This window comes from Megachile rotundata, chromosome 6 (genome assembly GCF_050947335.1).
Source record: "Megachile rotundata isolate GNS110a chromosome 6, iyMegRotu1, whole genome shotgun sequence".
Taxonomy (NCBI): Eukaryota; Metazoa; Arthropoda; class Insecta; order Hymenoptera; family Megachilidae; genus Megachile; species Megachile rotundata.
The window spans coordinates 6,483,598-6,497,620 of NC_134988.1; the positions used below are offsets into that span (position 1 = coordinate 6,483,598).

At 38.5% G+C, this 14,023-nt stretch overlaps 3 protein-coding genes across 28 annotated transcripts in view; 2 read left to right on the forward strand and 1 right to left on the reverse strand.

The window, feature by feature from the left end:
* Positions 1–6,928, forward strand: part of Ten-m (teneurin transmembrane protein Ten-m) — a 748,404-nt gene extending 741,476 nt beyond the window's left edge. For all 12 annotated transcript variants that reach the window (XM_076533045.1, XM_076533047.1, XM_076533049.1 and 9 more), the window contains one exon: positions 40–6,928. In XM_076533045.1, coding sequence (XP_076389160.1) covers positions 40–1,528 — 1,489 coding nt within the window. In that variant the 3' untranslated portion in view covers positions 1,529–6,928. The remainder of the gene's footprint in view (positions 1–39) is intronic.
* LOC100877351 (E3 ubiquitin ligase Rnf121) lies at positions 6,773–11,659 on the reverse strand. Of its 11 annotated transcripts, none has more exons than XR_013038610.1 (10): positions 11,094–11,234; positions 10,796–10,830; positions 10,380–10,509; positions 9,955–10,109; positions 9,625–9,853; positions 9,309–9,544; positions 9,106–9,222; positions 7,469–7,561; positions 7,282–7,392; positions 6,773–7,095 (listed from the first exon to the last, which is right to left on the reverse strand). XR_013038610.1 is itself a non-coding variant. In XM_076533072.1 (9 exons), the coding sequence occupies exons 1-8, from the start codon at positions 11,118–11,120 to the stop codon at positions 7,492–7,494; spliced, it is 999 nt and encodes a 332-aa protein (XP_076389187.1). In that variant the 5' UTR covers positions 11,121–11,234; the 3' UTR covers positions 6,773–7,095; positions 7,469–7,491. The 11 variants fall into 11 exon arrangements, 4 of the variants coding, with proteins under 4 accessions (XP_076389187.1, XP_012153864.2, XP_076389186.1 ...); XR_001097517.2 differs by having other exon boundaries at positions 6,773–7,100; positions 7,197–7,392; XR_001097521.2 differs by having other exon boundaries at positions 6,773–7,100; positions 7,197–7,392; positions 8,058–9,222.
* Positions 11,660–11,788: 129 nt separating this feature from the next.
* Synd (protein kinase C and casein kinase substrate in neurons protein Synd) overlaps positions 11,789–14,023 on the forward strand; it is a 56,396-nt gene continuing 54,161 nt past the window's right edge. For 3 of the 5 annotated variants that reach the window (XM_076533062.1, XM_076533063.1, XM_012298483.2), the window contains exon 1: positions 11,792–12,020. The gene's annotated coding sequence lies outside the window, so the exon portion shown is untranslated. Of the gene's footprint in view, positions 12,021–14,023 lie in introns of all 5 variants that reach the window. The other 2 variants (XM_012298484.2, XM_012298481.2) reach the window with 2 other exon arrangements.

The window sequence follows — 14,023 nt, forward strand, 5'->3', positions numbered from 1 at the left end:
TCCCAATTACATAATAACAATGTCCGTCGCTTTTTACAGGTACAATTCGCGTGGCCAGCTGATCCACGCATCTGAGCACAAGAAGTTCCAGATATGGTACTTCTACGATGACCGTGGACGTCTGGTGGCCTGGAACGATGACCGCGAGAACATCACGCAATTCTTCTACGCAAACCCGAAGATACCGGACCTGATCACTCACATTCACTTCCCGAAATCCTCGAAGACCTTCCGGTTCCTTTACGATGCCCGTAACTTCCTGATGACGGTGGAGACCTCCGAACAGAGGTTCTACGTGGCAACGGATCAGAATGGATCCCCAATAGCGTTGTTCGACACAAACGGAAATCTGATCAAGGAGATGAGAAGGACGCCGTTTGGAAAGATCATCAAGGACACCAATCCAGACTTCTACCTGCCCATTGATTTCCACGGAGGTCTCCTGGACCCCATTACGAAGCTGGTGTATCTGAACAAGAGGCTGTACGACCCGACTGTCGGGCAGTGGATGACACCAGCCTGGGAGCAAATGGCGAACGAGCTCACCACTCCAACAGACATCTTCATATATCGTTTCCGTAATAACGACCCGGTGAACTTCAAGCAGAACGTGGAATACATGACCGACCTTAGCAGCTGGTTGAAGCTTTACGGCTACGACATCTCCGCCATGTTGGGCTCCGAGTACATGAAGCACATGGTGTATCAACCAAGTGCCATGATCACGTCGCCCCAGTTGACGCCGGACTTCGGAGTCATGTCCGGTCTGCAGTGCATCGTGAACAGGGTCCACGAGAAGTTCTCTGACCTAGGATTCGTTCCAAAGCCTTTACTGAAACTGGAACCGAAGACGAGGAACCTTCTTCCGCGAGTGGCTCATCGCCGTGCCGTCTTCGGGGAAGGCATTCTAGTGTCCCGCATCGGTGGACGAGCGTTAGTCAGTGTGGTCGACGGTGTGAACGGTGTAGTCCAAGACGTGGTTACCTCGGTGTTCAACAACTCGTACTTCCTGCCACTTCACTTCAGTGTACACGACCAGGACGTGTTCTATTTCGTCAAGGACAACGCATTGAAGATCCGGGACGACATGGAGGAGCTTCGTAGACTAGGTGGCATGTTCAACGTGTCCACGTACGAGACCACGGAACACGGGGTGGGCACTTGGAAGGAGTTGAAGCTGCACAATCCGGACGCCGCGGTGGTGATCAGGTACGGGGCTGACCCTGAACAGGAGAGGCACAGGATACTGAAGCACATTCACAAGAGGGCCGTAGAGAGGGCCTGGGAGATCGAGAAGCAGTTGGTAATGGCTGGTTTCCAAGGAAGGGGAGACTGGTCGAAGGAGGAGAAGGACGAACTGATCAGTCGGGGTTCGGTGAACGGCTACGAGGGTGTCGACATACACAGTGTGCACAGATACCCGCAGTTGGCCGACGATCCCGGCAACGTGGCATTCACCAGAGACACGAAGAGGAAACGAAGGAAGAGCGGGAACAGGCGGAACAGGATCCACAGGCATGACTCGTGATTCGAGGATGTGACGCGAGATCGCAACGCCATCTGGGACTTGGTTCACGCGCCCACGTGAATCGCGCAGCGGACAAATGTACGAAAGAATAACGAAGAGAGACAAGACTAAAAAATTCATTAACATTCAGCCGTGTAAAGAAAAAGAAAAAAAAAGCAAACAAAATGGCTCGTCCAAGGTCGCGTATACGTGCCGTCGTTCTCTATCCTCTCTGTTCTCTTCTCACCGCACTCGAGAGTGTCGTGCTGTCTGTTCTTTCGTAACGAAGCCCCGTTCGGTGTGCCATAATAAATAACGTCGCTCGTGTTCTTTCCTAACCTATGTGGCCATGGTGTTGTCGAGAAAATTCAGCTAGTCACGAGCTTGTTACTTGTAACGGAGGGGGACAAGGCTGGAAAGACGAGGAGGTTGGGTGCAGGAACATTCAAGGTGCCGTCCGTGATGCAACTCCGAGGAACGCGAGACGAGTGGGTGAAAGAGGAAGAAGAGAAGCATCGTACCGGAGAAGCTGGTGTATTCATGCAACAGGGTCTAAAACGAACGGTGCACGTGAAGCACGAACGGGACGCTTCGACGCCGACGTATCCGGAGCGTCTACGTTCTCAGAAAGGGGTAACATGCGCAGATGTACTTTCGATGTCGCCTAAATAGACTGTCGCGTAGGGACAAGGATACACACCCACCCATCCACATACACACACACATACACACATACGTACACGAAAAGGAAGAAATGAGATACGTCGACAAACAGATATACAGCAGATATTTTTAACATGACGCAAAAATGGTGTGCTAGTGCGTGGCGAGCGATTTGTAAATATAGCTACTTGACTAATCGTAACGTGTAGATATACATACGACTAAAGTAAACCGATAAGGTTAAGTGGATACTGTTGATAATGCTTTTATATATGTATACATATGGAACACGTGGTACTCGTACACATCCACAAAGACACACCTACCTATGTCTGGGTAGGTCCAGCGCTGACGAAGGATTCCTTTGGGAGGATGCGATGAATTTGGACCTCAGGTTTAACGCGCAGAAGAGTGAAATATATGTACGCGCACGGTGGGCCCTCGTTATATTGCCGTGGGCCGAGAAACTTGACTGTCGAACCGCTAGGTGTGTCGCTTGTGACAACCTTTGTAGATTCTCGTGCGCTAAAATGGCGGAGTAGTACTAGTGTGATTAAAACGTCGAGAAAATTAGAACTGGGATGAAGTTCATCCCTAAGTCCTAAGCTCTCAAAGCTTGGAGTCTGAGTCTCAAAGTCCCAAACTCAAAATCACAAGTCCTGAACTCCCAAGATCCCAGAGTTTACAAGGTCTGAAGGTCCCAAATTTCAAAAACTCCTAGAGCTCAAAGCCTAAGTTTTAAAGTCCCCAGATCTCAAGTTCGAAGTCCCAATGCTTAGAGCCTAAGTTTTAAAGTCAGAAAATTCCAAAGGTCCAAAGCTTAAAGCCTAAGTTTTAAGGTCCCTAATTTCCAAACTCATAGAGTCTAAAAGTCCTGAAGGAGCTTGAGATGAAGCATGATCGTGAATCAGCGAATTCGACAGTCGCTCTCCGTGCACTATAATGATGGAGGGTTAAGGTGGAGCCTCAAGTGGCAATATAACGAGAGTCTACAGTATATTACTCGTTAGCGTAGAGAATAATCGCGTTGATCGTCCCAGACTGAGTCCGAGATCGGAACGACCCACGCTTCGTACGTAGAACAAAAGGAGGAACTGTGTAAATAGATCCGATAGGTTATGAGATATGTTTGCGTGTCGTACCAGCTATAATAATCCAAGCGAGGAATTTGTAACGTTGTATAATATATGCCTCGTGTCAGTACTTCGCGTGATCCTGGTAGTAATGACGACGTGACGTATCGAGACGAGCAATAGAAGGCGAGGTTAGGAGTCTAATAATGTCCAGGTGGAATAATAACGTAATAATAACGATAATAATAATAATATAATAATTAATAAATAGTAATAATGGTATGATAATACTAACGCTAATAATAGTAATAACTAATAAAAAAAGAAGTAATATTAATACGATATGATACTATTGTACGGAAATACCCCGCCTATCTTTCTACTAAAAAAAAATGAAAAAATTATTTTTTGAATTGTGTCGTCAAAGATGTCCTATGTAACCGTGTGTCTGTCTGTGGGATCATCCCGTGGAGATCAACCCTGCGCCCTCTCTGAGATGAACCTTTGAACCTCCTCTCTGTAATAATTGTAAACTGAACTCGTCGGTGTTTATATGAAGTAACCAAAAATGAGGGAAAAAAAACGATAAAAAAAAAAGAGGAAAGGAAATAGGAAATTTTAAAAAAAGCGTAGAGATCGAGCTGCCGCGATTTGGAAAGGGGGAAAATAATGCGAATATAAAGATACGTACGTATAAATAATAATATAGAGAAATAGCGAGCCAACGTGCGAGCCGTCTCGACCACGTTGTGTTCAAGGTTAGGTGGATTAAAGGAAAAAAAAGCAAAACATACATAATCATAATTAACAAAGTAACTAGTACACTAGTTGACGAGTTAACGAGGGACTTAGTAAACGGTTAAGACTTTAAACGACCCGCTGTACATATCCGTTGTGTATAGCCAGTGTATTGCCGCAAACCCACGCAAAACAACAGTAGATTTCGCGTTCACCTGTAAAAACGATGCATTTTTTTACCAACGTAACGGAAGCTGATGGTCAAACGACCTGCACTTCTGGCTTCGTTACAGTAATGGCAGTTGGGGGACGCAGGTTGTCAGAGGAACTTCCATTCGTTTGAAAGCATTAGAACATTATTCTTCTCGTCAAATCTTTATTCTTCATCTTCGAATTATATTACTTTCAACACACTTTGAGAATATTATCGATTTTGCAATTATGGGAGCCCTCCTGCTATACAAGAAATATTAGGTCCATCAATATGGATTGTATCAAGATTTTAAACTTTTAACCTTTGAATTATAGAATTTTCTTTGTTATACAAAAATAATTATTAACCTTAAAACTGTGAGGGTCTCGTCTAGACATCTCCTAAAAAAAGGAGCAATAGATTTCAGAATTAATGGACCTGAACTATATTAAAATGCCTTGTGTCTTTTAATAATGACACTTCTATTAACTTTGTGACGATGGATTTTCAGATCAACACCTTGAAACCTGCGTCCACTAATAGGACATTATTGTAATTTTCGCCCTTCTAATTAACAACGATATTTTGATTCCTCGCGATAGTTTTCTTTGATCTACGAGACAAGAGCCCGGGGTGACACGAGGCATATCAGTCTGTGATTCACCGTTTTCGACATCCCCGACCCGCGAACACGAAACTCGTATCGTACCCATTGGTTCACATCTGTTCCTAATTCAAAGTTTCTCAAGCGTCGAGCCATTGAAAGCCTCGGGCACCGGTCATGAACTTCTGATTCCTTTTCGTTGGCCATCTTGGAGATGCGAGAAACGTGTTCGTAAGAGTGCTCGTCCGATTTGTCAGTTAACTGGCCGTTACATCCGCCACCCGCCATGTGTAATAAAATGTTCTAGATGCTCAGCAAACGCGTGACATTTTTTGTTAGATGTACTCGTTTATTCGTGGAAGTAAAAGGAATCAAAGGAGAGAGGAAAAGGAAACATGACAGAGAAACGATAGCACGTTTTTAAGGTCCTGTGTACTCGAGTTAACTTTACGCTTAGCGCATGGACACCTTACAGCGAGACAACGCCGAGAGAATTCTGCCTCATGACACCAATATTTTCTTCTTTGAGACAGTAAAAATTTATCTACTCGCGCGGGATGTGTTTATCTCCTCATTCGAAGGATTTAATACAACCCCGGAGTAGTAAGCCGCCATAAAAATCATGAAGAACTTTAAATTTTTAAAATACATCTTTGTGCCTAACCAGGTGCTTGTCACTTCTATAACTCCTAAGTTCTATTTTTGTGTTCCACCGGTTGTATGATCTCAAAGATCGTTGCGTGGAACGTGTTTTAAAACATAGTTGGGTCTGAAGACCCAAAGCAGAATTCTTACGGAAGCTGAATCTCGCGTCAAGGTGCAAAGACTTTATTACTGTTACGCTCGACACGAATCTTCGCCGTCGACGGGCAACCGTCCGCTGTGACTCGGTTTAAGAGGGCGAACCGCGACTAAATGAAAGCAATACTTCGTAACTATCGTGTATGTATTTAAAAGGATCCAATGTGAGAAAGAGAGCGAGACCGCGTTAGGTGTTGAGAATGAGTGACAAAGAGCGAGAGCTACTGTAGTAAATTTAATATATAACGAATTGTGTTAAACGATAACCGAGGGGGAAGTTGTGCGCATTGTTTTCGTTTTAGTTGTCGACCTCGCGTGTCGTCGTAGATTAGGTCGGGGCAACTGGTGCCCTGAAATTCTATCAATTAGCTCAAGCGTACAATCACGTGCAAGGATGGTTTCCGGTTATAATTTCCCGCCAATTGTTCCTTGCAACGGTGGGAGCCGAAAACTGCCGAACTGAGTCCGAACCACTTTAGTGGTGGAGTCCCCAGACTTCCCCGTAACCAACAAAAGCCATCCTTGCTCCCAACTTAACACGTTCAATCCCAGAGTAATCGGTGCAAAGACCACCACCTAACGTGTCGTATCACACGGTTGGGTCTGGAAGTGTTAAGCATTTCAAACACTGCCCCCTTTTGAAAGATAATCGATGTAAGACGTTGCCCACCTAGCATCGAGTTGCCCAGGCCTGTACGGATAGCACCCGGAGGCAATGTTCGTTCGCGACCAGATGTCCCATTGTGTTTCTTTTTTTCCAAACGACACGAAGAACGTGTCTCTCCTTTCTGTACATAAGCCCATCATGGTCGCTTTTGATCACACGATGCGTTTTATTCCGTTGATCGAAATGGCGACCGGTTTTTCTATTGCTCATGAAACACAAAGATACGCGATATCGATGTTGACGATTTTTTATGGTATCCGCAATGATCATTAACGAGGAAAATACAGTCAGTCGATATTATTAGCGTCCTTTATACTTTCGTATGAAAAAGACCCAGTAAGTGAAACGTGGACGAACAGTAAATCGAGAAGAGATGAAGAAGGCTGTCCATGGGCCATGTTCTGGTACTTTTCGTTTCTTGTCCTTTCGTGAAAATTGTACATACATATTGATTATGCGAGCATTGTGTAAATATATTCGTCAGACATACACACACGACACACAGGCACACATACATACACACATATACACATACGACACGCGCAATCTGTCCGCGCGAGGTTTTATTTTAAAGACTACATCATTATACAATGATACCATGTAATGATATTTAACGGATAAGGTAACATATTATTCTATACTCTTACACGCTAAGTACTCAATAAATATATCTATAAAATTTCCCAGTGTTTGTGATTGTCTACCCTTTGACCCATCCCTGATGAATCCCATCGTATTCGTGGCGTCTCAATCCAACAGCCAAACTTGTCAAATTGTCTTCACCTCACACCTGTGTCATCCAATCTTGCAGGTTCAGTGTGTTCTTCACCTTGTCCGTGGTTTGTTCACCTGTCCTACCAGTTACAACAGTGACGTGAGGCTTTTTACTTATATAAGTGTATAAAACAGATATTTATATATATATATGTCCAACTGTCTGGAACAAGTACCTATGAATGCGAGATGTGATACAAGTTGTTTTTGCTAAAGGGATCATGGTGAGAGGTTAATTAAACTTTTAGTAACATTACTGACAAAGTTGTTATCATTGATTTCTTTCTTTCTTGTATGCCTCTTTCTTGTACATTTCTTTTGTACATCCAACTAAAAACAATTACATCCTCCCTTTCACTTCACACATGTTACCTTCGCAACAATTAACTCATTAAGGTTTTATTATTTGTTCTGTCTTTTGTATGAAGAATAACTTGATTATACGTACTATTGATTCATCAGATCATTACATCAATGAATATTGACTTCTAATCTTGTCTTATTCATGTATCCATCATTAAAATTTGATTCCTCTGTTATTCTGGAAAAATTATAAATAAAATGAAACAAAAGACACTGGATGTAGTATAGAAATAAATGGTAATTGAGGAGAGATGAAGTTCTAACTTTTATACGGTCCACAGCAAAAAAGAAATTCTAATTGTTAACAATTCCTAACAATAGACTGTTTTATAAACTTTATTGATGAGAAATAAATTTTACATGAAGTTGGTATCTTTTTGTACATCATTTATTACGGAACAATGTTTCTCAGGTTTTGGATTTTACAGTTTCATTAGAAATATTTACAATGTTTCTCGGCAATCTTCTGTTTTGTTTATAAAAGAAATTACGAAACAATGTGAGATATGAACATTTGATCGTTACACGATCGAACCTTCAAATCCGTTTGTACATTATTTTACAGTAGCAGAATATTCATACACGGTTTTCTTTTATACAAATTTTGCTGTCACATAGCGACAGTACACCCTAATGTTTTATAAAGCTTTGCTATTAGAATAAGTTCAACGCACCTAAAATAACGATGAGCTGCTGCAGTATTATTTTCGAACATATTTTACTGTTTAAAATCGTTTTTCTGGAATGGAACTAAATATAAGGTATGTAAGGTACCACTTTCTTCTACATGTAAGAAAAATTTACCTCGGCGAAGATTATTTTAAACAAAATATTTCTCTATATAAGCTTATCTGATTACAGTAATCAAATTAATTCTTAGAGATTATTTTATTAATTGCGGTGAGCATGAAGATCAGTAAATTCTTATTATTAATGTGTTCAGACCAGTGAACCCCAAACTTAATTCGACTAGCTTTAATAAGGAAGTGGAATGATAAAAGAAATGGTAAATACACTAAACTCCTATCATTCTCGAATCAATTTAAGATATTTTTACATGTATAATACATTAAAATATTCCAACACAAATTATCCGAATTAAACTTTGTTTTCATGACTCTGAAGTTTCATCTATATAAATATCAAAGTACAAATCAAAGTATTCTTAATGTTTCTCCTGCTACTGTTAATACTGCTTTTTCTCTATCTTATTTTAAATTTCAGCTAATTCGGATAATCGCGATTCGTATTCACACATGAATTTAAAAATGCGCATTTAAATTAGAACACATTTATAGTCAATATCACATAGTCGTTTGAGAAACTTATTTCTTTTTATAAACATTTTCATACGTATAGTAAAAAAAAGGTTTCTTTGGAAGAGTTATTATTAAACATTACATAAATCGAATTTATGAAGGTGCAAAAGGAATAGCACTTCGTAAGTCGTCATATTATTCTGATCGTATAAAATCAGTTATTTATACATGTTTTAACATAGTGCAACATTAACGTTGCATTTGATTAAAATTTTAACCACGAATTGGATTGAAATTGAATATTTCTAACAAAATTCATTGTTATAAATAACAAATATAATAGCAACTGCTGTATAAAAAAACTACAAACAGATTGTTTGTTTACATAAATAAGTTATCAATTGTATGGAAACACAATGGTGATGTAAAGTGCAATTCAAATACCCTATGTAATGTTACTTACTCGAGGCCTAGGCCCCAATTGATACCTTGAACAAGAAACAAAATTAATGGTTGCCAAGCGATTGACCACCTAATCCAGTCTAATAGCTGACCATACAAGACATGAGGTCGTTCCCATCTTTATATATTATTAAGGTAATACTATTAAGGTTGGTTAATAGAATAAAAGTAATATATTAAAATATGATTTGAACAAAAGGATACGGATTGCAAAACATTTTCTTGAGATCAACTTTTTCTTTGCAATATGGACATGTTTGTTTTTTTCCGACTATGCACCATCCTCTAATACAAAATTCGTGAAACACATGTTCACAACTAAGCTTATATGTGTCTTCAAGAACGCCAGGTTCATTCTCTGACACTAACAGTCTATTTCCACATACAGCACACACACCAGGTTCTAAAGTCCTTGTTGGCATATGTCCTGGTACATAATACTGTAAATTATTTAATATGTTTCGCTATTTATTATGTACAAGTATTAAAAGTTTGTAATTTTGGTTGCTCCTGTACATACCCCAACATGCGAAGCCATCTTATCTGCGCATATTTCTGCTACATCTCTTCCTAACACTCCAAAATAAAGACCATAAAATAGCAAGAGCATACCACAATCTATCCATACTTGAGGTTTCACTTCAAATACAAGATTTAAACCAAAAAATGTAGCTAATAATATAATATAACTTATAATACCCAACACATAACTTAGTTTATAAATAAAAAGAAACCATTTGTACACCAATCTATAAGGAAATGAATTTTTTGAATCATTAAATTTATAACAATACATAAATTTTGTAAAAGATGTATACAATATTATATATATTAATAAAGACAAACATACCTGGGTGTTGTACCTGCTATAGGCTTTTGAACAGCCTTTCGTACTACTAATCCTGTTATACAAGATGTTACTAACCAAAGGAATATAAACCTCCACCAGTGATTTTTTAAACTTAATCCAAATGGAATAATCCACATAGCAACTAAGGTAATGAGCTGAAAGACATATTTTAATGTAGATTAATATAGATCAGCTACATCAGTAATGGTAACTGTGTCTCCAAGGGGTACATGAAAGGTCTATAAATATTATATTCATCTGACTGTCAGGACTGGGAAGATAATTCCTACACCTCCTCAGACTTTTTATAGAACTCTTCCAAACTTCTCTCAAATTTTTCTCACATTTTCCCATAAATTTTCCCAAGACATGTACACTTTGGTAAACCCTTGATTTGCCCATTATATATATTTGTCTCCGTTTACCTGATACGATTTGTAATGTATTTTTTTCCATTCAACTATTATAACTTGTACTACTAGTACAGTTACTAATAAAACCAGTAACATTTTGGCATGCATCGATTCGTGTCCATGGTGTTGCTTCTCGTATATGCTGCAAATAATTTAATATAATATATCAAGTTACTTATATAAAGTTATACACGATTCTCTCACTATACAAAGTAAATGCTGTCCTAAATGCTCTTTCATTTTCTCTTTATATATATACATATGTGCAACTCTTTCTGTTATGACAATATTGATCCTACCTTATCAATAAAAAAGGATCAATCAACACGTTATATGTGTCTCTGCAATGCTTATTTAGTATGACACTGTTATTATTTGCATAGTAAAAGAATCATTTTATAATATTCAAGTAGTACTTTATAACTTACTTCCATTTTTCTTCCACAGTCAATTTTTCCTCGCTCTAGAACATAAAAAGACCAGATTCAATACATTATTTTGCTTTACAAAGTATGAGTACTGTAAATATTAGAAGTATAGATGCTTATATTTCGTTTCTGCAGCTGGCAGTAACTATAAACTTGCAGTATATTAACTGAGGTATTAAGACATGCTTTTTTTAAAATGATTATTATCCTTGGAGGTTATATTTGCATAAGCATGGTTTACATGTGCATTAATCCTGCGAATATTATCAATGTGATTGCATTTTAAACAATGTTGTACCTTATTTTGAAGTACGTGCGAATGCATACTTAAAAATGTACTAAATGTCCTGTTATAAACTAGATTTTAATAAATTGACATTATACAGCACTTCTTCAGAGGGCAAAGTACTGTTCACATTCATGTAGCTCATACGTAAGAATAATTACATTTTAAAATAAAATATTTTCATAATTACAAATTTAAGATCGTACAGATATTTCTTCGTAACATATTATTCAAATATCTTTAATCTGAACATATAAAATACTATTATACATTTTTCATGTTCAAATGTGTGTTTAATTTTTCGCGGTTGTTTGTATTTCGCCATGTTGATGACGTTCTCCTTATTCGATTCAATATTGAATCTACAATAATTTCAGTATTAAAACGTGATAATATTCATGCTGATCATTACACAAATATTAACGGAACCATAATTTCATCAATTTCTTGAAAATGTATCAACAACAGTCGGTGAATTTATTAATTTTTTTGAAAACATATACTTTGTAACAGATATTCAGTTTAAATTTTGCGCATAATACTGATTGGTCTTACATTTTTCGTTCAAGTGTGAACGAGTCTGTCGACTCACCAATGAACGACGTTCGTTTGCGTTCGTGTTCCTTCGTGTGTCGACGACGAATTAACCACGCCCATCGCTGCTGATCAGAGAGGGAAGCTGGTAATTCATTCTGCGAAGCAGCAATATGAGCGTTTGTACCGTTTCTTGAGAAAACGCGCGACGTGACGAGATTCTATAGCCGTAAAATCGCGCGTCGAAAGTGTCATCTGATCGCGCGCCGTTTACGGATTCAGTGAGTGATACAGTGTCGTGATTGGTTTCGTTTCGTACACGTGGATACGATTTTTGGTTAGTTTCGGAGCTTCGAAAGGATATATACCGCTCGTCGGTTCATTTGCCTCGAGGAATTGCTTTCGGTGAGTACAGAACAGACCGTATGAAAGTGCGCGTGTTCCGCGAACATCTTTTTCCTGCCTGTCAAATTGTCGCGAGTTTTGCCGACAGATTGTACACTCCAGTGCAATGTAGACTTCTTTTGGAGAACGACTAATATAGGGGAAATACTCCCACCACTTGTCTTTAATTTTGAGGGATCAAATATGCAAATTTAAAAATTTGAAAATTTTCGAATTTTTACATTCTGAGGTTTCACATTTCTAAATTACTGAATGTTCAATTTTGCAAATTTTCAAATCTGTGAATCTCAACTTTTAAATATTAAATATCCTTGATTTCTTCGAATTATTAATTTCAGAAGTATTAAATCCCTAAGTTTGCAAATTCCTAAATTCTGCATTCTCAAAATCCTTAACTTCTCAAATTTATAAATCTCTAAAGACACAAATTTCTGTAGTTATAAATTTTGAAGGTTTTACATTTGAAAATTTACCCCCAAAAAACCAACAAATGGTGGGGCCATTACCCCCATACGTCGCCATTTTCCCTAGAGAAGCCTACCATGCTCGTCGGTGTACGACAGCTACGAACGTACTCACATGTCGCGTTTGTTTAATGCGATTAAATCGTGTATAAATGTCACCTAATCAATTTCGTAAAATCTTTACTTCGTTCACGATGCACGAAGTAAACTATGGTTAGTGGTATTTGTAATTAAAATTACATCAGGTTACGTATTACTCATCTCTACAACCATCGAAGGAAACCTGTATTCTGCGTTTGTAATTTAATCCTGCAGTTTACGCACAGTAGGTACTGAAATTCTTTAAGCTATCTCCTCTTAACAGGTAGTCCGCATTGAAAAATTGTTATCGATATACGATGCTTTGGCAGAGAGTCGAATTAGGTCGATAGGTTTTACCTTCGATTTCCACCTGACCGCTGGATCGAATATCGAATCGTAAATCGCGTTTATCTGTAACTCCGTATCGAGAATGTTTCAGTGGAAAGTGTACGAAGGCGATCTAGCTTGTCATTTATGTTGTTCTGACTTGATCGAATCATTGACCTTAATCTGTATTGATTTAATTAACTTCTTTTTCAACGTGCAATAATTCGTGTAATTCAATCTATTAAGCAGTGTCAAGAGATAGCCTTAATGTACATTGAAAGAATGAAATTGTTTGGAGTGGTGTCTGTTTTAATTCAAGAGCTTCGAATGATTCGCGAACGTAAATCACACGGGTTTATGGCTCACACTGAATAAAGTCAGGGAACTCGAAAAGAGCAAAATCCTCGCACAGCGCAACCGTTTGGATGTTGTATAAATTGGCGGCTACCCAAGTTTCCGTACTCTCACCACGTCTTGACTGTACGCTATCACATTCCTTGTTAGTGTACGTACGTACGTGCTGTCTTTCCGCATGATTTTCTGCGAGAACCACTTTTACCGACTGGTACGTAAGTGCCTGGGCGTTTCATGTAAACAGATACAAATAGTTTTAGGTTAACAAGGGGAACGTACGACCATGAACTCATCCATTTGTCATAAAGCCTAATTGTAAAAAATATTATTATTAACAATTTTATAATATTATAAACCACAGCTTTTAATTTATTTTAATGGACATTTAAATTAATGTTATAGTCCGACATAGCGCAATGACAGGTCAGTTTTTAAATACAAAGTCTATGAAGTTAGGTCCTTGTATTTATATAATGTTTTTTGTCACGAAGTGCATATTTTATTTAAATTTTAATTACAGATTATTTACGATTTCAGACAATTTACCTCCTTACGTAATGAGCAAATCAATTAGTATTCCTAACCTATGCGTCCGTAACCGAGGTCAGCGATTAACAGTACTGTTAAACATAACCTGTATGTAAATTTTTAAACATTAACACGCGCATGAAAAATGATGAAGTGTGTATTTCGTTTCGCTTCGACGGAGAAATCATTAACGTGACCGCAACGTTGTTCCATTTCTTCATTGATCGACTTAACTCGACGAATAATGGA